Source organism: Molothrus aeneus, chromosome 9 (genome assembly GCF_037042795.1).
Source record: "Molothrus aeneus isolate 106 chromosome 9, BPBGC_Maene_1.0, whole genome shotgun sequence".
In the NCBI taxonomy this organism is placed as follows: Eukaryota; Metazoa; Chordata; class Aves; order Passeriformes; family Icteridae; genus Molothrus; species Molothrus aeneus.
In genome coordinates this window covers 13,514,042-13,541,358 of record NC_089654.1, presented here as the reverse complement: position 1 = coordinate 13,541,358, position 27,317 = coordinate 13,514,042, and the positions used below count along the sequence as shown (strand labels likewise).

General features: G+C 36.7%; 1 protein-coding gene across 6 annotated transcripts in view; it reads right to left on the bottom strand.

Moving 5' to 3' along the window:
- The window catches only part of ADGRL2 (adhesion G protein-coupled receptor L2), a 156,662-nt gene that overhangs the window by 43,982 nt on the left and 85,363 nt on the right, over window positions 1-27,317 (bottom strand). For all 6 annotated transcript variants that reach the window (XM_066556088.1, XM_066556089.1, XM_066556086.1 and 3 more), the window contains exons 4-5: window positions 7,073-7,182; window positions 675-1,475 (exon numbers count right to left, since the gene is read on the bottom strand). In XM_066556088.1, the coding sequence (XP_066412185.1) occupies window positions 675-1,475; window positions 7,073-7,182 (911 nt within the window). The remainder of the gene's footprint in view (window positions 1-674; window positions 1,476-7,072; window positions 7,183-27,317) is intronic.

Genomic DNA, 27,317 nt, shown 5'->3' with positions numbered 1-27,317 from the left:
AGTACTACTAACTTCTAGCAAGCTGGAATGCAATTGTAAGGGGCTTACTGAGAAATCCACTAAAAAGATGTCAGACAATCTTGTCTAACCCGACATTAGAAACTGTGAAAATAAGGCTGCAGAAAAATACTTATGCTTGGTATTGCACATTAACCCCATATGTCTCCTCTGGGACCTCCCAGCACACATTGCTCTCCGCTGCTGGCGCCAAGAAGTTAAAAGGTCTACGTGTGTGCTGTAATCAATTCAGAAGGCAGGTAACACTGAGCGGATGGAACGGGCTTCGGGCTCAGCATGAAGCAACTCCAACTCAGTTTAGCTGTTGGAGTCAAACTGACTGATGGTATAACGTAAATAATTCCCCAATTCATTCTCAACCACAGAAAAGCTACACACTTGCATTTAAAAAAGGAAAAAAAAAAAAGGAAGGACAAAAAGGAAAAAAAAGTACAGCACGAGCCTGTAAGCCAAATAAAGTAATTCTATTTCTCTTCACAGGTTCTGCAAATTTGTCTTGCACCACTGTAATGCTGCTCAGCTTAGCACAGTGCAGACAAAAAAACCCTTCCTCACCTTTCTGTCATGAGCTAAATCTAACACCAAAAATATCGTAACCTATTTCTTTGAATGAAAACACCAAGAGATCAAAAATGAGAAAAAAAATAAATTCTTACCTTGGGCAGGATCAGGTGGGCCAAACTCCAAGGAGTATCGCAGAATGAAGTTGTTATTCCACACATAGAGCTGGTTGTCTCTGGGGTTGTAATCCACTGCGGCGATGTACTGGTACTGGTTGGGAAAAGGAATGTCCACGTGCTCGCCCCTGCTCAGCCTGGTGTTGTAGATGTAATCGATGGCGTTCCTGCCGGTCTCGCTCTCGTTGTCCTGGTACACCGACCGCACCACGTACAGGACACCGCATATCATGAAGGCATTGGATGCTGCCCGCTTGTCGTAGGTGGTTTCCCAGGTGGCTTCAAAGCGCAGGGTGTAGGGGTTCAGCTGGCTGATTACTATCATCCCGTTGTTTTGTTCCGTAGCATAAATTACCCACAAGCCGTTTTCATCAACTGCCAAGTCAATATCAGTCTTTCCTCCCCATCGGTACGGAGAGGTGTCGTGGTAATTAGCATAATTGATTATGGCCTCCCCGCTCTTAATTCTAGTCCTCAAGTCAAATTTTACTATGTTCCGAGTTCTTTCCTTGTTGAAAAAGACAGCTCCGTCATACACTACAAATCCAGTACCATCCACTCGGTTTGGGAGTTTGTACGTCGTCTGCTGGCGTCCATTCTGGAAGTCCTCTAAAGAAGCATATTCTATCAAAGTATCCGTGCGATACGGAGTCCATGGCATGAAGTATATTTTATCTGCAGCCTGGAGAGGATCTTTGCACCAAGCACCTGCTTTTTGCTCAGCTTCATATAAATACGGTGAGTCCACAATTGCTTTCAACGTCCCCGGGCAAACAAAAACTAACAGTCACAGAGAGAAGTAAGACAAGAATTACGTCAAATTAAGACGTCTCATAATAAAAATTAAAAAAAAAGGAAAAGAAAAAAATAAAAAGGTAGGTAAATCATAATGACTGTGTCAGGAAGAAAAAAAAATCAATTTAATTGGCACTAGATTATACCTTATGTTATAATTAATGCAATTATCACCCTTTATCATCCACTTTTCTTAAAGTTACCATGTTCTTGCTGTACCAGTATGGAAAGTGGATGGGAACTGTTTTCACTAGTACAGACCAAGGCTCAATGGCATACACAGACAGCTGAAAATGTAGAGCTAATCTTGCATTTTCGTTTCAGACTTTTAGTGAGTACACATTAACGCTCCAGAGCTTTTAACTGGTGTGCAGCAGTGTGCTAGGTCATTTCAGTCCAAAAAAAATCGCATCGACTTGTTTAGAACTTTAAGAAGTGGTGAGGCTGAAAAAGGAGGTGCCTCGATTAAAAATAAAGGAACAAAACAAATCATCAGGTATATAGAGAAAGCAATTAGGAGCAGAGAAAACAAAACACAACCAAAGCAATGAATGAAACAGACCAGGAAACCCTGTAACCATGGCATGCTATGGAGAGGGTTCTGGAAGCCAGGCAAGATGACACTTGATTAACAAGAATTTACCCAAGGGTGAGAGAAAGAGAGGGAAAGAAAGACAAAGAGAAAGGGAGAGAAAAAAGCAAGGGAGTCTTCCCTCCAGCCCAAGTACTTGAGACACTATACCCCGCCACCTACTTTAAGCAGCCAAGTCACTTTATTGCAAACAGTCGACTTCTTTATGAGGTGTACTTATGAGATCCTGCTGATTATCATAATATAAGAGTGTTGTGGGGAGGGGAAGGGAAGAGGTTAACATCCATAAGGCACATAACAAGGAGCTGGGGTTTGGACTGTATACGTTATTTACCTTTTTGCTCCACTTCTATTTTAAGCATCGGAAGAAAAATAAAAAAGTGCAAGGAAAAAAGAAAGAAGATTAACATAAATTGACTATTAGTCTAAAAGATTAAATTAGTAACAGACGCTAAATATAGGGAGAATAAGAACTGCACTATATTGGATAAAGAGAAACAGACAACAGGATAACCTAGCAGGAGAGAGATTCTACGGTTACACAAATGAACATGGATCAATCATTTTAGTAGATTAAGGAGGGAATACAGATATGTTGACATGTAGTTTCACTTAGTGAACCTGAATAAATAATGAATTACTTTACTAAAACATGCTATATACACTCTTCTTCTAAAAGCATAATGCTAATCAAATTGGTTTTTAAGCAACATATTAATTTATCATATATGCGCAAGTGCACATATACATATTGTATTAATTGATAATTAGAAATACAAAATTCAGTATAATAATTATATAGGTTTGCATATGTGATTATTAAACCTCCCCCATCTTTGCCCCAGACATTTCCCTGCTTTTCTTTCTTGTAAAGAAAGCAGCTTGCACCCTTTGGGTCTCCTTAGGCTGTATTTTATTTTTTTTCCTGAATGTTAATCTTGAGAACTTTCGCCACTTCTTAGTCTATAACTGCAAAATCATACTAGAAGAAATAAGCAAAAACATCTAGAAAAAAAAGAAGCAAAAGCACAGTAAGCAAGAGGAAAAGAGAAGAAAAAATTAACAATTAGCTCATTCAGATATTCTCCAGCATCATCGATTAAGCCCAAAACTGCAAGCTAGTATGCAAGGACAGTATTGTGTTTAAAACAAACATCCATCCTGCCACCATACACGGAAGACATAAACTGAACCCAATTAATAAAGTTATATTACTATAGCAATTTTTCCCCCAGGAAGTTTTAGGAAGTTACAGAAAGATATATAGCTGAAGCCCAGCTAGTAAATAGCTTTTCAATAATTATTTGCAATAAAACCTATTTCATATACTCTGTGGCGTTTGAAGTATGCTCTCTTGGTTTCATAAAATGACCTGGAAAATGACAGATGTACCAAGCTGTGTAACAGTAGCTGCTGAAACCAGGGAAGTGTATCAAAACTATTTGCACAGCTATTACATTTCCAGTATTACAATATTATCCTGAAAAATGCCTTTGTATGTTTCATATAAAGTTTTGGATTTTCAGTTTCATTTAATAAAATTACAGATGATTATTCTGGGAATGATATTGGCTGATCTGATCTAGCGTTTCTTCAGGAAACAATTCCAAAACTTTACAGGGCGACAGAGGGTGTCAATATTTTCAAAATGAGCCGTAGTTTTCCTAGCCTTTGTACCATTATACATCTTTAGGCAAAATACTCATTTTTCTGTAATTTGTAATTCTGGATTTATCCGAGTAAACAGAAAATGTATTCTGAGGTGAATTCTTGGGTTTCACCATTAGTATTAATGACTTTCAGATGATTCTGTTTGTGAACTTCTATGTATGTGCTTATTTCTCACCAAAGAGCAATATTGATACTGTACCTGCTTAGAATTAGTATTTGGAGACAGGCAAAAAAGATAGGGATAACTAAAATCATTACTGGCATGTCTGCTCTGCATGCATTGGTGTACAGCTGTACATTTTTCAGGGACAGATGGGCTTATTGAAATAAACAAATGCTGCAAAGTCCGATCAATACACAGAGAGAGAGAGAATAAAACTCTTTAAAATGTTTTCTATTGAATTCCTGAATCCAAAATAGGCTTAAAATAAAAATGCACAGATATACAAAATGGCACTTTTGATGTTCTTTATAAAAGGGCTGGCTTCTGTTAGTCAAAGTGCCAACACACATCGTGAAGCATAAGTGAGAGAAATGTCAAGTATAGTACTCTCAATCTCTTTGTAATTTAATTGATAGCACTCTTATTATTTCAGGACAAAGCAATGCCTATCAAATTTGTCTGGAATTTTTGTTAGAGATCCAACTGAGTATCTGAAAAGTTGTTTTGTTGGTTTTTTTTTCACTTTGAGATGCAAAAAAGGAGCATTTATTAAATACTTTCAAACCTAATTAAATTTGCAAAATGAAGTACTTTCAAATAAGCAAAGCAGCTATGTATTTCTGGAGGCTAGCAAGACATAGAGGAGCTCACAACTGCATTTTGTACAAGGGTGACAGCAACTCCAGTGCGTAAGAACTCTCACCTTTCACCACAAAACCTATTAAAATTGCTGTTTGTCATCTCCCATGAACTGAAAGCTACCACCGTGAGTACTGCAAATTTTTCAGCCTTGTACTTAATGAAGATGAAATTCATGAAATAAATGAACTTTGGTTAGAAGTGTTGTGATCACTAAACTCCTCCCTTCCTAGGCCCACAAAAGCTTATCCTACCTTCCTAGGAAGTCTCTTACACTGATACACCTGCTATTTGCAAATCTAATGATTTCAGTCATTCTGTATATTTAGATAAGGAGCTCTGGAACAAGTAAGGAAATAAAATTTAGATTTGGTAACTGGAGTTTAGCAGGTATCAAAAAAAGAGACTTGGAAAAATAACAGGTTAGGCTTTGTGGGACAGGGAAGAAAGAGAGTCGACAATCAAAATGGCTACTGAAGCACAATATGATTTGAAACCAATCTTTAAAACTCATTTTAGTAACTGGCAATCTTTTTGATGACTGCTGGTAATGACAGGTGATGCATCTTACAGTTCTGGAATTGGGCAGTGTCATCACTGTACATGCTGCAGTTGACAAACTCCAAAACTCATAGACTTTGAAAAACAGGAAAGTATCCAGAATCCTGAATTATGACAGACACAGAATTACAGAGTTCAAAGGGTAGGCCAATGCAACTGACAAAAATAAACACTTTAAAATTAAAGTAACTAAAAGTTAGAGTACAGGGTAAGCCGCGCTGTGGCACTATACTTCTGAAACTGGAAAAGAAAAGATTCCTGGAGATAGCAATACCCAATCAGTAGAACATATCCACACTTCTCTTCCTAAAACAGCATAAGAAATTATGTTTGAACATTATTTGCATTACATTTTTTTCCTCTATGAGCTAGCCTACTGGAACTGGAAACGTAACTTCTTGTCACTCGACTGACCTCAGGTTTTGGAATCAGATGCACTGCCCTCTTTCTGAGAATTTGGAAATGAAAATAGTGCTAAAGCAGAAGTGGTCTTTGTGGAACAAAACTTTGGTTAGATTGGGGTAAGACATCACTCCTCAAAAGTGGCACAAGAAGAACAGTTACAACAAGCCACCAATACTACACACAGGAGGAATGGTACTAGGGATCACTGTTTGCAGTAGGCTTCCAAACCTACAAATGGTACAGGGAAAAAAATCAGCAAGCAACCATTTCACAATGACACAGCAGAAATGAAGAAAAAACAGATGATCTGTGCTTGGCCTTTAACAACAGTGAAGGTTCAGTATGGTGAAGCAGTACGGAGTAGTATTTCAGTTTCAGAATTCTAAATTTTGCAGGAAACAGTATGGACAGTTTTGGCATGGCTTTGCTTATGCCAGAACTCATTTCCTTCCTTTTTCAGTATATACTGTCACCACAGTGTTTTTGCATCTCAGACTTGGCCTGTTTCCTGTACCAACAGAAAATACGACTTTGGTTAAGGATTACTGCAGATCAAGAAATTCATGCCTCATAATAACTCAAGGGAACGATCAGTGCACTGCTCAAATTCCATTGCAAGCACAGCTATTTCTCTGTTGAGTAACGGGACGAGAGAGAAGTCACTGCAAAGAATGACCTTACAAGAAAGCAAAACCAGTTAAAAGTGTCGAATCTGCAGAACTTTCATGAACGTGCATACATGTCAATAAAAAAAAAGCTTTAATTATTGCAAGGAAATAAGAAGTATGTCTAAAGCTACTGAACTTTGGCATTATAAAGAATATTGTACAAAACTGTTGAAGTAGCCAGAATTTCACATTTTTCTATCTCATTATGATTTCACTATTTACTTTGTTTTCAGTGAAAAACTCTATTTTGCTAGCTGATTCAAGACACGACTGATATTTTGTCTTTCAATTAAAAGCAAACATTTCTTTCTCACTCTTTTCCCCTTTGCTTTTAAAGAACACAGTGTGAGTACCTTATAAATGAATTATTTACTCTGAATCTATGTTCATTTATAAAGAAGCACAAAATCCTTTTACAATGTCCCCCAACTGGGTCACTTGCCTCTGAATGTAAGTGCTGGGTTTTGCTGTGCACCCAAAGTCACCACAGCAGCAGGTAGCCTTTCAAGTAGATCATGATTAAAATTGAAGTCAATTCCTGCTTTACAAGTCTGTGAGCCAAGCCAATTTGTCAGCAACTGGTTGCGGGCAAAAGTACAAATTTCTATCTGGCCTATTGAATAGCTAATTTGAGTTTGTTTTCTGGAAAAACAGTAGCCTTAAAAGCCAAACACTTAAGAACACAGACAGACACTTGGCCAGCATCACACCATGGCTTCCTTCCACACTTTGTGAAGCTAATTGGAGGCCCTAGTCTGCAAGTGCTTTGCATGCATAATGGGTCCATGGGCCATAAACATATGCTTCTTTTCCATGTAACAGCACTCCAGCTTCAATTGTGAGGGCCAGAGGAAGTGAGCAAGAATAAAAAGATTATACTTACTGTAAGGAACGCATTCATACTGAACTTCTAGATATTTGTATGTTCCAGGACAAGGATCAGGAAACACATCTGACCCAGTAACTACTATACACTGTGTTCGGTTGTTGCACCTGTAATGGGAAAAGTAAGCAAGCTAATTAATTTAAAATTACATTTAATTTGCTAGTTCATGCTAAAGGACTACATTCAGTGCTAACTCTCTTCACACTTGGGCAGTTCAATCCATAAGACAACAAAGTTAATTAACACTAATTAGCCAAAGTCCAAAAAAAGACTTCAGGACAATATTTTAGTTCAGGCTCTATACTTAAAAATTTGGGGATCAATGCTATCTTAACTGTCCCCACTGGTAGAGCCGGCTGTATCAAGTACCAAGTTTAGACTGATTTGATACTACTGTTCAATAAAATGAAAACAAAATGCAAAGACTATATGATTGAAAAAATGTGCAATTTTGAATAATGTATAATAACAACAATGAGTAATTCCTTCCATCTTTAGAGACATGCATCCTGATGAATGGCTTTACATCTCAGAGAGATTTTTCTTGTGATTCAAGGAAATGATTTTGGTTAGAAGAGCTATTGTCGACAAAAAACATTAGCATTTCCATTTTAATTATTTTAGGAGCAATTGATGGACTCTGTTAGGCTACAGGAAGCAGTAAAGAAAATTAATTCAGATGTATTTTTGAGGAGACTGAAACATAACAATTATTTGCTTAACAATGAAAGAAAGTGCATTTTCATACAAAAAAGAACTTTATGACAATGCCTCTAATTGTGAGGATCTACTGAACTTCATGTTTTTGAAAGGTAATGATAATAATAATAAAAATAATAACAGATTTTAGACTAATATTATTTTTTCCAGAACAAAAAAGTAAAAACCCAAAAAAACAAATATTAGCTTGGAAGTTAAAAGTGAACAGTCACCTAACCTTGACGAGATGGTCAAAATGTAATAGAGGAAAACAGTCACAAGCAAGAGCAAAAGAATAAAAAGGGAAGGTCAGGGAGTTTGGTGACTAAAAGGGAAAGAGCTTGGCTGATCTTCTCAAGGGTTAGTTTTGTTTGTCAGCAAACTGAATAACAGAAGTCTGAACTTAAGTAATAGACTAGCCTTTGACTCTGGCTGTACATCAACTTCTCTATTGCCCTACTTATTCCCATACTCCTGAATACCACATAACCCAAGCTAAAATAATCTGCCTTCTATCAGTGGCTTTCCCCAGCTGTACAGCACCAACAGCTATTAGAATAATTCATGCTACCTCATAAAAGGTAGAGCAAACATATTCAAAGAACACTATTATAAATGACTTCCTTTTTTATACAGTAATCAAACTAGCACAGAGCCAGTCAGGACACGCCGTGCATCTGTGCTGAGCAAACTCAGAGACAAAAACTCCCTAAGTTGATTAGTTAACTCTTCTTTTCTTTTTCCTCTTTTTAAAAATTTTTTTAAAAATTTTTTCAAGTTGCTTATTTCTACCATCACAAGCCTCATAATTGCAGAATTGATTGGAAATAGTCAGGGATTTCTGTATATACACAACCATGGATATGTGGTGGGAATTCATCTGCCACCTTTTCCAGAGGGCAAAGTCAGAACTCCTGCATAGCTCTTGCACAAATAATGCCACCCCACTCCCACCCCAATGCCTCAGTCAGCTCCTGCAGGACATCAGAGAGTCTGGAACGACTCTGACACACCCAATGGCTTCAGACCCAGGCTGAAGTGGTGAAATGTGCACCCAGCTGCTGAGAAAACCACTGTACTCAGTGTGTAAAATGTGAAAATGTGCACATAGCCCCTGCCATGGAGGACAGAGTGCTGCTGCTGAGTGTGGGGTGTAGATGGAGGCTGTAGAAGCAGGAGCAGGCAATGTGGCCCCAAACCTCACAGGCCTCTTTGCAATATCCCCAATACCAGGGGTTTGTATGTGCCACACCTCAGGTACACTAACCAGCATGAGAAAATCTGGGATGTAAGATTTTGTAACAAATTTCTTTAAATTTGCATTTCTTTAGCAAAAGTCTTACGCTGAAGCCTAAGCAATTCCTATAAGACTTCTCCTAGTGCATCTTCAGTATGATGGTTTCCACAGCTTTGAGCTGTATGAAAATTTTATTTTATACTCAAATGAACAGCAATTAAGACAGAATTATTTATTTGTTACAAAATAAAAACGAGTACATGTTGGGAGAAATTGCTTGAGAATGAAGCAAACCAAGGTCATATTTAGCGGTGAGAAAAAGATAGACTAATTTCCCTGTGAAAAGCTGTTTTCTTGAGTTTCATTTTCTCCCAGTAAAAGATTCATAATGCTGCCATCAGCCAGGAAACTGAGAAGAACTAACTTCATGTTAGGTTTTATCAAAAGGATTTGTAATAATAATTCAGAAGAAAATGCAGGTGTTTTTCTTAGTACAGTAAATGTCAGAGTCAATTCCAGCATTGAGTGGTGTTTACAGAAAATTGATAACACTTCAAAAACTTTTGACAATTCCTTTATGAAAGATTTCACCTGCTGTGCAAATGGTCACCTTTTGCTCCCCTATGGCCAAGCCCAAGACCATTGTTACAAAACAATGAGTTATGCCCACTGCTGCAGTATACAGCAGTGTTACCAGGCCCACCAGCACTTCCCCAAGAAGTGGAATTACTTCAATAACTACATGAATAGTGTATTTGTGCTTTAAGTTGTAGGTTTGCACATTCAAATCACTGATTTTGCTGCAGTGTTTGCTGTATTTTATAAAACCTGAATAATTTACATACATCTCTAAGATTTCAAATTAAAGACACTTGGTTAGGATATTCACTGTTTAAAAAGCTGACATTCAGGTAACCATTTTTTACCTATTTGGAGGTCATATTTCCATTAGAGTGAGACTTTTAAGAAAAACCAACAGCAACTATAGCAGCTGCCAATCCTAATTCATGGGTTACAGAGAAGATATGAAGAATAAGTGAATTTTGTAGAGGTAGTTCTGAGACAAGTAATTCAGGGAATTTATATTACTGTGATTTGTTCTCTGAATAAATTAAAGCCTTCTGTCTACTGCACTGTTTTTCTCTGTAAAACCAGGGATACTTTGTTAGCTATTGGCCTATACCTCTGCTACTGTCTGCAAAAAAACATTTTACAAACTGGTAAGTGTTTCAGTTGAGCTTCTTAAAGACAAGAAGCCCCAAATTCTGCAGCACATTGGATAAAAGCGACTCCACTTTCCACAAAATAGCACTAAACAGCAGATTTTCCTACGTGGCTACAGATTATCAAAGCTACCACAGAAGAACTTCATAATTTTAAGGAACTTTTACTCAGAAGCAGTGTGTTTGAAGAAGTGGATATTCCACTGTTACAGCCTTGAATCTGATGACCCATTTATTTTTTGTAATGAACAAGCACCTTTTGTGTCACAGGATTCTCCAAAACAAGACTATTGTAGAAATAAAGTGCTTTGGAAATTGCAAAATTGGCCTAGACACCATCAAGAAAAAAAAAAAAATCCAAACCTCAAAAGCCTGAACTGGCAAATAACTTGAATTCTCTCACTCATTTTAACCGAAGTTATTTTTTCAACATGTTATATTGTTAACTTGGTCTATCTACTCAAACTCTTTTAGAATTGTTCCAGTGAAGGTGTGATACAAAGCAGCTGTAATTCTACAAACTTAAAAAGACAAATCACAAATACTCTGGTGTTTCAGTGTTTGTAATAATCTGGTGTTTAAGTTCTCTGTAGGTTTTAAATACCATTTAAGTGTTCTGCAATCTACAGAATAGGCATACTTTCCCAGCATATGTTAAAATACAGACATTTTCAGGGTATTATGTACAGTCTTAAAATTCATAGGATTGCACACTGAGAAATGTCTTCACAATCAAGAAGAATTCACAATATTCACAAAGATTTATGATGCAATGACTTTGTCATTTACAAGGAAATACAGCAGATTAGCAAAGAAGTCTGTATAACTGAGTAACAGCTAACTTAGGAAAGGTAATGTATGAATTAAAATTGAAATGCTAGTTAGGAAAGGACTAACTGTAGTAATGAAAGAATAATTCAGGTTCTTGTGCTTGCAGTGACAACAGTTTTGCAAGGGGAAATGCAGGAATTATCACTATTCTCATGAATGCAGGAGCAATTGTGTACTCTGACACATGTGCCTTCTGTATTTTAGTATGAATGAAGAAAGGTTACATCTTCATAATGCACATGCATCACTTAGAGTAATCTAAAAATCAAATGGAGTGTTTAATTAACAGTTACAGTATAATGTCTGAACTCCTTTCACCTCAGGAAGAAGACTGTGCAAATGAGGAATGGCCCTTCACATTTCAGATGAATACAGAAAGAAAAAGGAAAGTAAAGCAGCTCCAGCAGGGCTGGTATTGTCTGCTGCTCATGATGTAGCCCTGTCCCTGCTGCATCCATCCTGTCTGCTCAGCTATAAGGACAGCTGTATTTTCCACGATAATTTGTTTGTATTTCAACTCTAATCTTGACTTGTACAATTCCCAACAAATTGCTTTTGCTTTTTTATTATTATTATTATTATTACCTTATGCTTATTATTGCACTTTTTCATGTGCAATGTATGGAGATGAGATTCCATGTGCAATCTATTGTGCGAGGTGTTTTAATCAATAATCTTGTTCTGCTGATTAAGCAGGGGCCTCTGTTTTGGCAAGATAATGTTAGTTTCTCCTGTCATGCTCCCAAAGCTATTGGGAATCTTCAGCAGATCATTAGATATGCTACAATAAAGCTTTGGTACATTCTCTTTTCTTTCTTAAATTGCTTCTTCACTGTCCTATCATTCCTCGTCACTGCCGGCACTGCATTATTATTACAGCTCCCCTGAAACTTGCACTAGAGCTATGTCTGCAGGCCATAGGATGCCATTTTCAATTGAAGCTTCTGCTTGAAAATATAAATTAAGAAAATTTCATTATCTCCTGCCAAGGGCCATTATTCACCATTGTTCTAAGGAAGATTAAAAACGCACAATCTATGGACTTGAACAAATACTCCAGCATTAAAATGAAAACTACAGTGTATTATGACTGGACCAGAAAGTGAAGCACTGGGATCTGAGAAACAAATTCTGGAAAGACATTAGCACTGCGTGGATCAAACCAACTGACTGAGGGAAGAGGTCATCTCTGTGGGCAAGTCACATCTGACACAGAAAGATACAAACAGATCCTTAACAAGTGGTTCTTGCAGTTTGCAAAAATAAGGTATGTATGAAATAATGTCCACATTGCAATGCATCCTTCAAATGCTTTTGTTTTGCATACACAACTTTGACAAAGATAGTAACATAAAAGAAACATCATGCTACTTTGAAAAGGATCTGGATTAATGTACAGGCAGAAAAAAACTATCAAAATAATTTTGGGTATTCCTAAAGCTGTATTTCTGTGAATGTAGTGTTTCCTTAAGTAGAGTGAAATGCAAACACAGTCACATGTAATTCACTATTTAAAAAAAAAGATTCAATATAAACCCACATTTAGTAAGCAAAATTAATTTTTAGTAACATTGTTGATGCATTAAAAAAACTATCTTGGTATGTTTTGAAACTTTCAAGCCAGTTCTGATGATATTTCTCTTTCAGCATATTGATTAAACACTTAAAAGCCAGCATGATGGCATGTTCCTGCATATCGCCTGCAGCAACCTGCTCAAACACCACTCGAGGCACGTAAACTCCGAGCTGCAGCACCACATACTCCATATGGTCTTCTTGTTCCTTATTCACCCTGGGTGAGCTGCAGCCTGACTGAAAAGATAGGGGAATATGGGATGAATGCACTTCATGTGATGACTTACGCTGAAAAATTCCTGAACCTCATTACCAAGAGTAAGTAGCTGTCTTTACAGCTGTATTCCTAATGGTCTACAACTGCCATGTGGGATGTGGTTTTGCTTTTGTATGAATATTCACTAAACCTCCGTTCCTGTCATTAAATGCAAAGTTGCAGATGTATGAAGACATCAGATATTACTTAAATGCTGTTTTATTGCAAAACTTACACATAAAATAGAGAACTGAGATCTTATTTTAGGGGTGTTTTGGTACATGAGTATGCACAAGGAAATGCCACAGTAGATAAATTTAAAGGCATGTATTTAAATTCTGAGTTTCAAACTCACCTCAGATGCCATACATTATTATGTACTGAGATCTAATGAGTTAGCAATTTAAGCCTAACCAAAGCCTGGAAAAAAGACCTGCTGAGAAAATCCAGCCTTCTTATAAAGCCTGGCTTTGAAGGAGGATTGGCCAGCCATCACTGCTGTTTCCACAGCGCTCAAGCACTACCCTTCCCATGCAGGATGAGAGGGCACTCATCCTATAGAGCCCCTAAGGATAGATCTATAATCCTGGGGCTGGCCTTTTCAAACCCAGGAAGACACACTGACAACATTGCTTATTCATTTGTAAGATTTTCTAAATTTTTTTTTCATTTTAGCCCCAAAACTATCATAGGGGAATGAGCATGCAAAAAGGAAATAGCACCTAGTTTACTGAGCTGAAAGAGGAAATGGATTTAGTGAGCTGTGCTTGGCAGTTTTCATTATCTAAAAGACAAAAGGAGATACATGAGCAGGTATGATAGCAGAATTTGGCCATAAGAGCTGTTGTCTAGATATTGGTGACTCACCTATGACTGCTGAAGCAGTGAGGCATCCTACAGCTTGGTTTGAAAATTCATGAACTAGCTCTAGGATTTTCTGTGCATTTGGCAATGTGACTATTACAGTAATAAATCCAGGGGATTTGGATGAAAAATATTTGGGGTGAAGAAAAAAAAAAAAGGTGTTTTTTTCCTTCCATTTTCTTTTAAAATATAATATTGATGATTTGTTGAATCTTCCTAATTACCAAGTAAACACATACAAGGAAGGTAAATAGTGTATAATTAATATTGTAGGAGAAGGTGCCCCATAGCCTTGTTTCCATTTGCCCAATAAAAAATTGCAATAATATTTAATTGTGCTTTCTTTATACAATGTAATCTTGTGGGAGTCTAAGGGCACGCATTAAGCATAAAAACTCCAAATAGACAATAAAACACAGCATAAAATATGCAACTCCCATAGGCCTTTTCTTAGAATTACTTGGTCTGATTCACTGTCGATGAATGTGTATCAGACTTGTATGGCAAAGTAATTTAACTATATTTCTTGCTTTCAACCTCTTCTTACAACTTTAATACATTTAGTTATGACCCATTTGCCTTTTAGTATTCATGTCTCTAAGTTCAAAGCAGTCACTGTTAAAATGAGGAATCTTCTCACTTACTCACATCTAAGCTATCAGAAACAGTTTTTCTTGTTACAGTTCATCCTTGTTCTAATACTTTTCTTATTGGTGTAAATGCTATTATTATGGGGTTATCATTAACCTGAAACTGGAGCATCAGATAAAGCAGGGAGAGGGAAAAAAAGTGGATTCCAGTGGAGTACATAACTCCTGCTTTCTCTCGATATTTCTGGGTGCATTTATAATCCTGCTTTTCTATCTCTACTACTTTATACCATGTATTCCAAAGGCCTACTAAACCAATCAGAGTTTTTGAGGAGAAGACTGTAAATCAAGGACAGTAAAAGTAAGTATCAAAGATGCAATGAGGTGTGCAAAGTAAATGGAACAATCTCCTGGTGAGGTCTGCGTAGGTGCAAACCCAAACCCCGTAACAGTATGAAACAGAAGAGACCTGTTCTTTAGAGAAAATGTTTCTAATGCAACCCCACCTGAGGAATAAGAAATGGAAATACAGTAATTTTCTTCTTCTTCTTCTTCTTCTTCATAATAATAATAATAATAATTGTCATATTATTTACATGCATGCATATTTGCAAGCAAGCTGCAGCATGGGATTACAGGCAGTGTACATCTTAGAACACCAACTAAGCCAAGCAGATCTGCACTGCTGAAAAGTAATAAGTTCAAAAGATCCAATTAAATGTTTCACCATTTAGACAAAATAAATAGCCTGCAGCTATGCTTACTTACTAATGAAAACTTTAGTAGTGCAGCATCGTTGTATCTGAGCAATTTGCAAAGATTATTCACACCGAATAAGCACGGTGCAACATCATGCCTCGTGCGTTGAGCAGGTTTCAGGGGAGAAACGTGGGGCTTTAAATAAACCCAGAGCTTTACGAAGGGGCATTTATTTCAGTGGCACAGTGCTAGAGCAGAGCTATAGAAAATCCAAGAGAAAATCCTGAAGCACAGTGTCTGATCCCTACGAATAACACTGCAACAGACTTGCAGGAGAAGAGACTACCAGACAGAGAGTATAGGATAACAGTAAAAACCCTTTAGAATTCTTTTTTTGCAGCGCGGTTGATCTTTTTTATCCATGGCTTGGCATGCACCATATTCATAACATAGTGAAAAGTTATGTAACTTAAGACAGCTTCTGAGTCATTATTAAATGAGAAACTTGAAGAATTACAATATTGAAAACATGTAGCCTTATCCTTCACGTTAATTTGCACAGATCTGAAATACATTTTTAACAATCACCCACTTTAATTACTAAAATAAGGTATTTTAGATGACAGGTATGATTTGTTACTGCAACTTTTGAAACAGAAGCCTTCGCACTCTTTCAACGCTCACACTTCCACCAGACCTCCAGGTCTGTGCAATGCAAATTCAGCTTGATTCTCTATGGGTCTCCTAAGTTTAACACATCTCTTCTGCATACAGAAAGGCATATTCAACAAAAAAATCCTATTTTGCCTCTAACAGGAAATTAAGATTTAATCATTTATAGAACTGGCCACTGGGATAACCAGATTCCATAGAGTCCTTTGGTTTCCCTGTGCAACAGGCAGGCAGAGGACAACTTCACATGGGGCATGCAGTGGGCACAACCCTAACTCAACTTTAACACATGCATTCACCTTGAATAATTAAAAATATTATAGCCTGTATCAATTAGGAGAAATTATTTACAAAAATGTTCACCTATTGCAGTTGGCATATGGAAAAATGATCCTATTTTTAACAAGGGAAATGGGAAATCGCTATGGGATGCCCTACTTAGATTAAATTAGCAAGATCTTGTTATCAGACCATATAAAAGATACACCATAATAAGATGTGACCTTGCAGAACCTTGGAGCCAATCCGTGATTTTTCCCCTATAACCCTTCCTAATTATCTGCAAAGTTACAGACCCTTTTGTGGCAGGCTATTTTTCTGAGAATAGTGAGGGGTTTTGGGCTTTTAAATATTTAATTAGTCTTCTGAAATGAGAATTGTTGCACACGCCAACTGCTTCGATTTTCAAACTGTGTTCATCCTAATTATGTTCAGATTTAGATTGGTCATCCCAAACCTCTCACTCTTGTAATTATTTACTCCTTAAAGATCATTCAGCAGAGAAATATTTTTCACCCTTATGGCTCTTTCTTTCCACAAATGGCTTTTCTGGTCCGTTAATTACCCACTCAGAGGATTAGAGTTTGTAATAATGGAAAAGATGCTGCATGTAAGATGAGTTTTACAGGGTGAAAAACAATAAATTGTTTTTTGTAAACCTGCCTTGGGGAATATCCCCTTTTTGGGTTATCATTTTCATCAACAGTGGCCATGTGCCCACTGCTGCATATCTACCAACTCCATAGTGCTGCAGAGTGACTCACTTATACAGCTCAACAGAACTCAGAGCAAAATGCTGAGCAAGAGGCAAAAGACAATTTGATTATTTTAAGAAATTTATAAAAGTGCAATCTGCTAGCAAGAAGGTACAGTCCTTTTTCTCATATTTTTACTGCAGATTTCATGGCCTTAAAGTTACACGTATTTAACTGATAACTAATAATAAAATTACAACTTTTCTCATTTCATCTGCTGATTTTTTCCAGAAGCATTGTCCCTTGGTAGATCTTTAATCAACTCTGTAACAGTGGTGTCATTTCCTATTAAAATGTGTCTGAGAGTCCTCACTACAAGTACTTTCTCTTCTTCTGAGAGGAATGCCTGTCACAAAAGCACTGTTATTCATTAGTATATGAATATATATATTCCAGTGATGTCTGGATCTAATTATCATCTGGAAAGCTTACAGGACTTCCAGATATAGGACTTCCCCTGCAAAAACTATGCTGTTCTAACTTGGAAAGCACAATCCCACCTTTTCTTTGCAATCTGAAGTTAAGGGATTAAGTTACTGATTTGAACTGTGCACTCTCTGGTTCCTGGAACTTCCAGTTTTGAGCCCAAAGAAGTTTAGAGAACTGCTTCGGTTTGCTTGTTCCCACATCTGCAAAATCCTGTCTATTCTGCAGCTGGTTTTTTACACAAGCCAAGCAGACTCACCCCTGTAAAACATTCATTAAAAAATTCACTGACTTCACTTTATCAATGCACAGATAATCTTTAATTGTGTCAAAAATAGTCATGATCTAATCCTTTTACGAAACTGTCTACCACTGAAGGAGTCTCATGTGCCTGCACAATTAAAAACCGCATGTTAGCCATACATAATACTGTGTTACATTTGATGCAAATCCTTTACTATTGAAATAAGCACTGGGCTGACAGCAGGAAGTGGCTGATAAGAAAGCAACAAGGCACTGCTGATGGCATTCATGATAAGAGAGCTCTAACTCATATGTGTTCTGTCTACAGTACATTACCCAAAGTGCTCCTGTTTTAAATGTGACTCCAGGAGGTGCTCTTTTGCTGTATCTCTGTCAAAAAGGCAGCAAAATTATCCAAGAAAGCTAAATACACAAAGTAAATTATATTTTTCATACCTACCACTGATGCTGGCACCAGAATAATATACTGAAAGCAATATCACTGCTGCTACCTTCTAGATGAGAAAACACCTACAGTTTCATGAGTGTAACAGTAGAGTTGAACTCAATGTCTGTAATAAATTCAGTAAACAGGGAAAGATTATGGGTTCAGAACTGTCACGTTATTGCTACACTTACAATTCAGACTAAAAGAAAGTATTTAATAGACAGAGCACAAACTCTTGAGTTATGGCAAAACAATTTTACAGTGCTGCAAAAATGTGTGTATTAAACACATTTCCAAATTGCTCCTTCATTATATAGATGTATATCACAAGAAGCAAGGTATCTGAGAAGCAATGAACGGTAAGGTTTAAGATCACAGATTACTACTAAGAAAGGAATATAGACGCCTTTGCACCTACAACAGCAAAATACACCATCTTGCCAGATGAAACATTGTACAGGTTGGTGTCACTGACGAGTAAGATGGAGGATGCTTCCTCCAAGGTGTTCAAGGTGCATGACTTTGGTCAGAGTAGCTTGCCCAAGTAAATTATTTTTCTGCCTAATTTCTTCTCTTGTTTTTTTTCTGTTTTGCATGTGTATATGTGTGTGTAGTAGAAGAAGTTGAAATTCAAAGGTTCCTATAGCTACTGTATTACCGGGTAAACCTGAAAAAATGGCTTTCAATAGTAAATTTGTAGCAAAGCTTCTGTACTGCAAGTGTATTGTAAATCAGGTTGGAATGGAAATAAATTCCTCATGGTAAGAACCTTTCCTTCCCATTGATATGTCTACAGTGGGCTAAAAATATCCTGAATATTGAGTATTCGGTCTATGTAACACTCTTAAGACTGCATTAACTTCATTGCAGTAACTTGTTTTATAGGCTCAGTTCATCATGACCTATAAAATGTTAAGCTGAAGTGCTTTAAATATCTGCTAACACCATGTGCAAGCCTGGGAGTACAAGGCACTGTGCTGTGAAGCGGCAAAGACAGTGCTCTTCTGAGAAAGTAGCACGCACTCTTATGTCACTGATATAAACAGGGTAAGCCTGCTAAATAATGTATGAAACAGGCAGCCAATCTTTATATAAAGCAGGAATTCTAGTTGAATTCTTTGTGTGATTTTATTTTAGTAGTATGACATTAGTTGTTTAGATTGCTTCCTAAAAACCATAGAAGCTGAGTATCATACTAGACTAAAAGACACACATGCAAACTCCTTTCATTCACAGTTATTACATGAAGGGAAAAAAAATAAAAAACTTCTTTCATTTGTGGTAGTAGTATTTTTGCTAATTATTGTTCTGCAATATGGAGAAGATAAAATGGAAAGAGGGAAATTATCTATGTCTTTCAGTAATCATGGCCCATTTATTAAGCAATTAAATCGCAATTTTATTATTAGAGAGGAAAAAAAAATGCTGTAAAATAGCACCATTGCTTGTATCTTTGATCCTTGAACTCTTCCATTTCAGCAACCTCATTAATGTCAAAATACCACGAATACGGCCATGCCTTTTTAGAATGTATACTCTGGGCACAGGCAAAATCTATGGGATTCAATAAAGAAGACTTTTCCTGTTGAATACAACTAAAAGCTTAATTGAGCCACAAAGGTCAGAAGGTTCTTTTTATTGTAAGTAGGAGATTATTCTGTGGCAGAAAGACATTTACAGAATATGAGATCTGCTAATTTCTCTACTACTCTGTAGATAGTTTTTAATTTTTAAACCCATGTTACTCTTCTATTTCTTTCCTCTGAATTAAACATCTTCACTGTAATAATTTTTAAATTCCATTTCCTTTGTGTTACTAATGAAAACTTTTCACTTTCATGGCTACTGCCGACTTTTAACACTAGAAAGTACTCATAATTTACTTACATATATTTAATTCATATTAATCTGTCCTAATTTATGATCTATACCCTGCTCTGCCCATCTTCATGTACCTTTTCCATGTCAGTTCTGTTTACTAAGTGATATTCAACAGATTTCCTATAGTGCAATGAACCTTAACAGGCAGCTTTTAATTGCCTCGCATAGGAAACCACATCACTATTAATTCCATGGCAAAAGTATAAAATAAAACTATTGCTTCTCAGACTCTAGAGCAATTAGACCTCTCGGCTATTTGGCTAACTCTGCTTCATGATACCCAATGCAGTTAATTATATTTTTTGATGTTAATAGTCTCTGTCAGTTTCAAGCATAACTCCTCTTTGATGAATATTTAAATTATATTTGAATAAAAAAATAATCTTGGTTACATTTCATATTCAGCAGTCATCACAGCTTAATAAAGGTCTCCTCAGAAAGGGTTGAGATAAATGGCTATGTGAACACATGTATAAAGTCCTAAATCAACTTATCAGATAATGTAGCTGTTTTGGCTAAGTATTATAGAGGTTTTATTGGGGTGGGAGGAATTAATAGGTTTCAACTATTACATTATTATTCTATATGAACTAAATTTGGTGCAGCAATATATAAGTAAATTAGAACTTTTTAATAATAAAGTTCTGACTGCAACTGAACCAGGAACTTATATTGGCTAGACTAGAAATATGAAAACCATGTAAAATTCATGCAAACTCATTCAAGAGGACACAAAATTCAACTGAAAGGTGCTGAAGGTTAAGCAATGTTGTCTCAGTCAAGTTCTCTAAAAAAATTAGCAAATTACTAAGAGAGGCAATTACATACCCAAAACATATAGTACGTGATGAACTGGGCTAAACAGTGTGCGCACCTAGTAAAGCTAATTTCAGCAAGCAGAAAAAAAACCACAAGAAAATTCACAGGCTGAAGCACGTATTTTATATGAAGCTCAAATACACAAGCAACAGCATATAATACTTAAAATTTTATGTATGTATATGTACAGTTAGTTATTTTTTATTTCACCCCATGAATAGCAAGGAAAGACTGATGAGTGTGTATATATGATCCTGGCAGATAAGAGATATGCTGACTTAAGAAGAATTTGATTGTGGTTTTGCCAATAATAAAGGAAGAAAACTACTTGAATATAAGATATGAAAACGCTAAATAGAATATCAAGCTACACCCTAGTAAAATAATGAATCCCGTATTTTTTGAAGCAAACTAAATCTAAAATTTAAATGTAATTAGTTGGTATGAACGATCCTTTTGTTGTTTCCTTTGTAGCCTGTCCAATGTTGCAACTACAGCCACGCGCCCCTGTGTTATGTGTTTGCACATGTGTAGTAAAATCTCTTCTGCAGGAAATTAAAATAGAACACACTGCAAAATGATGATCAAGTACCACTGACAGCTATTTCCCCTCACCTGACTGCTAAGAGCTTGTAATATGAGGATTTCTATTTCATTTACTAAGTAATGCCATGATAGAAAAACCCCATTAACAAATCCCCCTATTTTTAATGAATAAAACTAGACCTACTACTTTCATATTAAGAATTAATGATACTGAAAATACACAATGCCAGAAAAGGTTCTTCTCAGTCATGGGTATTACTGTTTTCTGCTGTAATAACACCACTGACTGCGGTGTGTTTCAGGAACCTTCTAGGCTCTGTGATTATACCTTGCTCATGAAAACACACTACACATATTTCTGCTTTTCTCTTCGTATTTGAGTCATAACTAAGTCTTGTGACTAACACATAGAAAGCAAAACAAAAATCAATCTGGCCACAGCTCGGTATCGTGAAAAGCTGAATTTCACAATAAAGAGCACTTTAAGCTTCTGCTACATCAAAATAGTCACAGGATTGACTGCTGTACTAAGATCTATTTCAGATTAATAGAATTCTTTGTTTTAAAAGGGTGCTTAAGAAAAAAATGTCTAATATTGATGATGTTGTATGGTAAATGTTTTGTGAAGCAGTTGTAAGCAAGCTGGAACAGAAAGCACTGGCATGCCAGAGCAAAAGGTCCTTGTTTGTGAGATCAGCATCAGTACGACAGAACTTCTGATGTGTGCAAATTCCAAGAACGTACCCGATGCACAACAGCCTGTGTACCCTGTCATCAGCACTGGGATTTCTCTGACATAAAAAGGAAAAGGACATGCAGAAAGCAGAAAAAACACTTTTCACCTGATAGTATCTTTAGCAAAGAGAGGCAACCTTTGGCTGCAGAAGGAAAAGCAAGGGAAGAAGCAAGGATAGCAGCAGGGGTCAGCAGAGCCCTTGCCTAGCCTGGCAGACCCCCGAAGTGCAGTGTGCCACTGCCTCAATTAGAGGCAGCTCCAAATGGCAAAGGATGAAATCCAGCCCATGAAAAAGGCTGTAAGTCATACCGCCAAGAAATGCCAATCTGAAGTGTGCTGCAGTTTAAACACTGAATCAACCCTGGGTCCTGGCTGAAGGAGCTGTTTTTGAAAGAGGCTCTGAAATGCTTCTCTCTGGAAATCTTGCACAGGCTGGAATTCAGGTCTGCAGTGACCCACAGCACGCTCTGCATTCTATCAGCAAAGCACCCTGTGCCAAGTTTCCTTTTGATTACACCTTTTTGCTACAATGAATGAGATTCATCAGTTATAGATTTCACCCAGGCTTGGAGTCCAGGGGAAGATTTGCTTTATCCACTCACATTACAGAACAGACCAACTTGTTTTCATTTGAAAGGACACTAATATGGTGTGACAGTGCTTTCTCTGCAGACCTGACAAGCAAGAACAGGAAAGAGGGCTTGAGAGATGAGTCCCCTTTGAAATAGAACTCATTTTGTTTTCTTTCAAAAATGTCTCACTCCTTTATATATAGGAGTTTTCAAAATGACCTATTTCTTGGACATGTGAATAGATGGAAAAGAATGAACACCTCCAGTCTTCCAATCTCCCATGGGATACATTAGGAAATCCTGGGAGAAGGAATGGATGTGCTGCTTCCTTCAGCCCTGCCTTGGTCACTCAGCAGGGCAGGGGCATGTTGTTCATGTTGTGGAAACCCTCTGCTGAAGTGCAGCTGTCTGCAGAGGGATGATGGACGGAACAGGTTAAGAGCATTGCCATGGGAGAAAAGTTCATGGTAACAAAAACCCAGGCGTGAACTCCTCACTGGTGTCATGATGGACATGGTAATTGAAGGTACATGCGTTGCCTGTGCTATAAATAGGACAGGATAGATGCGACAGAAAAAAACAAACACTGCTGAAGAGGATTTATTCCTCTTTCAATCCTTTTACTTTGCTGCAGCAATGTTTTAAAAGGGAAGAGTATCTAAAAAAATTACAGTTGCCTAAGTTCATCTGTTATACCCGACATATTTTTATGTTTAAGCTTACCTATGGAAAATGAGGTTTGCCTTGTTTGTGCATATTTAGAAAGCAAAATTATACTGATTAAATATGCTTAGCAAAGATGTAAAGTAAACAAAAGCCACAGTTTTAGTATAAATTGTAGCTGAAAATGGAATTTAAAGGCTATTTCAGTGCAGAAGTGATGTAACTGCCTTTCTGTTGCAGATCAAAAATTAATCCAAAATAAACTGAATATCACAACATGAGACTACTTTTTTAATGTAGATGTTTACACAGTTTGCAAAAGAAGTCTAAACATTTTGAATTTTCTTCTTTTCAGTATTTACAACAATACTCTTGGTATCAGATCAGAGAACATACAGTTATTATTTAAAAGTTCAAGGTATTTTATTTTACCCTGTATAACAAGGGAAAAAGTGTTTTCCTTCTGAACTTTATATTAATTTGGCTGTAAAAAGTAAATGTTTGCATTTTTCATCTATGTGAATGATTCCATAGATTCCGAGTGAATAGGCCTAATTTTCTTTAAATACAAAATACTAATTTTCTACGAGCCCCAACAATAGTAATAACTACAATTGCTTTAAAAAAAGGTGTACAGATTGGAACAGACCCACCATTTTTTAAATATGGGGTTTATCAAGATTTAAAATTATATAATTCCAAATTATTATCTGCCACACCATCCAAGTATATACTTAAATACACAGTCAATTTAAAAAAAAATCTAATTTCACTGTCCTGGAATCACAAAGATCATTATCCAATTGTGAAAACAAATAACTCTGAACTTCCCCTAAACAAAAAATTTAGGACTAGGAAAAATTATTCCTACTAAACAACTCCTAATTGTAATTCAAAAAGAATAATCCCAGCATGCAAGAATCCATCTTAGCATCTTATTATTTCACTATAATATTACATACCTAAGAGACCTTTGATTTGAATTATATTTTAAGCACATTTCTAGAAATATCTATTAAATATCTGTTATTCTTTTACCTATGGTCCAGACCATAGGAGACACCGGAGACAGAAAATGTTCATAAACACCCAGGCGGTTTAAACAGAACTCACAAGATCCACCTGCAATCCACTTGCCACAGAAATGGATAATACGAGGTCATGAGTGAATTTTATGCTGTTAATTTTCAAATCTCTGCCATGCCTATAAAAAGCAGGATTAGCCTTATCAACTTCAAAGTTTCATGACAGTTTCTGCTACAGCCACACAAATGCACTTTATAAGCAAGCAACTAGAGCAATTTCCTCAGGCTGCTTTGCATCTTCTGCTTCCCTGTTCATTTAATTTCTTTTTAAATGAAAAGGAAACAGAGGAGATTTGTCCCTGCTAAAGGACAGCAGAGCACAGAGGAGTTGGACTATTTTAAGAACTAAAACGTGCCTGAAACATGGGTCCTCTGCCACTCACTTATGCTACTTGCTCACCAAATATTCCAGAAATTAGCTTATTTCTGTGCTGAACTGCAGCATGTGGTAGAATCTCTCAAACTTGATGGTATGCAAACGCTGGGGTTAATTATCAGAAAAGTGTGAAAGAGGAGAAGGATTTTCTAAAGGTCTAGTCTCTTTCTTCAAAGCTTTAATTTCAACCATGCCAGTCTGAAGTTTACATAGAATCTAAATACATCTGAAAGACTTTATTCTGGAATAATTGGGATGTAATTTCAATCAGGGACTAAAAATTTAATAACTATTTTACAGAGGTAAAAGCAAAGCAATGAAGTCATTAGTGTTCTAGTCAGGTTTCCTAGGAATGCATTAAGTTAAAAATCTTCTGAGAAATGCTGAAAAGAAAGAATAGGGTGAGGTAGAAAAGATTAAGTAGCAGCTCATTCTGAGAAAGAGGAGCTGATGCATCAGTGGACACTGGCAAGGTCTGTGTGCTACTATCTCAAGTTCTCTGGAAGGCGAGCAGGGCACGTGATTACATGGCTTTGTGTTAAACTGGAAACCTCATCTTATTTTTCAGTCTTCAGATTTCACAGTATTGATCTCATTAAGCCAGTGTTTTCACCTTGTAAGTGCAGAAAATGCTGTTGCTGTGCAAAAGCTGTGGATTAATGTTGCAAATGAATAATGAGCACTTAATAATTGCTGCAGAACTACATTTAACTGTACATCTAAACTGAATTGAGTGGTCAAATGCAGTGGTAACACAGTTGACTGAAGTGATAAAAACAGGTCCTTAAAAGTAAATATTGCAAGATTTTAAGTAGAAATATAGAAACTATTGTTGCTTATTTCTAAAGGTAAAGAAGATTTCACTGTCATCAAAAGTTCTAACCAATTAAATAAAAAGGAAAACAAATGAACCCGATAGTCCTTCAGGTTAGATTTTTCTATGCAATCGTTGCCATCAAAATACAGCTGATGTGTTACTTTTATATATCAGATCAAGGACATGTGCTGAGTACCAAACAACAATTTGCCTGAGACAACAAAAAATTACAATCACCGATGCAGTTATAAGTGAGATATAAGAACTTTTAATATTTCATAAGAAATTTGCAACATTCTTCTATGCTTGCAATATAGCACAAATTGTACAATTTTGGAAAAAATTAAGCAAGACAAGAGACATCTTTTCTACTTAATGACAAGATCTAAGAAAGAAAACTATGAAAGCAAACTTCCTAATTCCTATAAATGTCAGACAAAAATAGAAAGCAAAGTGTCAAATGATCTTTGCCATTTGTTCAGACAAAAAAATAGAACAAAAACGAAAAACTCTTTGAGCATAGTCTGAACCAATGTCCTCCATATGATCACAATTTTAGTTTAATGTTGAACAAAGCATAAGAGTAAAAGATGGGGGAAGTTCAAAAATACACTTTGCTATCATATTTTTACAGCTGATTAACTGAAAGGGAAAGATTGAAATTTCAGCTTTTCAGTAACAGTCTGATGTCACTTCAAGCAAGACTGTGCCTCTATATTTGTCTCTAACTACACTAATCTGTATATTTGCAGTGAACATAAGGAAGACTTTGATCAAAACACAACATGCATTTTACACAACAAGGAAGTCTACAGAGCGGCACTACATTTACAAAAGCAATTGAAGGTGGTTTCAAAGGGAGTTGACAGATTAGAGGATGATGACACTGCTGCTGCAGTCTCGATGGAAATCTGGCTTGATCTAATTAACAACTACGAACTTGAACCACAAGAAGATAATTCAAACATGATTTAAAGAAGTTATATTACCTTTTTAACAGTGTAGCGATGGAGCCTTTCCCTTACTGATCACAAAACAAGCCACAAGTTCAACACAGAACAAGAAATAAAAGACCTGATATCCTCAATTTACCTCCAGCATTTGAAATTGAAGTCTGAGATCCAGCCCAAATATTTGACTACAGAAATAAAAAATATCTGCATATTCATATAAAAATGATAAAAAATTTTAAGAATCCCACTCACGACAACTTAAGTGAATCAGTAAATCAAAATGGAAGGCTATTTTTGAGAGGTGACTATGGGACTAAGTGTTACCATGTTCAAACAGAACAGAGGAAATGGAGCACAGAAGGCAGTCCAACTTGCATATTTCATTTGACACACCTGTGTACGGGCACCAGAAAGCTTCCAGGTTATTCCCATCCCCTTTTTGTTCACATTCCTCACCCTAGGAAAAAGGCACTGGGAGGAAAACTTCCAACCAGTCCTGAACTCATTCAGGCTTTTAGTTTAAGGCAGTAGCAATGCCAGTGACTTATTTGTGCTGACATTTCCACAACTGTCAGTAGTAGGTGGCTGCTGCCCATACACAGCCTTTAGCACAGGACTTTCTGTGAATCTGAGCTCTCATGCACCTTTTGTAATAAAAATACTTTTATTGGCAATTGGGGACATGATTTAGAGGTGGAATTGGCAGCACAAGGCTAATGGTTGGATTAAATGAACTTAAAAGTCTTTTTCAACCTAAATGGCTTTATGATTCTTAGTTGGTTCTTCTGTCTTCTCTGAATGTCAAGCGCTGCCACTAGCTTCTGCTTATATGCACCTCTATGCTCTTACACACATGTATAATGACATATAATCATCCTGGCATGCAATCATTCTGACATTTTCCATTGGAGGGAACTACTATTAGGAACTACGGCAGGGATTTACTGCATTTACTGAAAAATACAGCAGCCATTCGGAAAAATTCTCAGGGCTATCT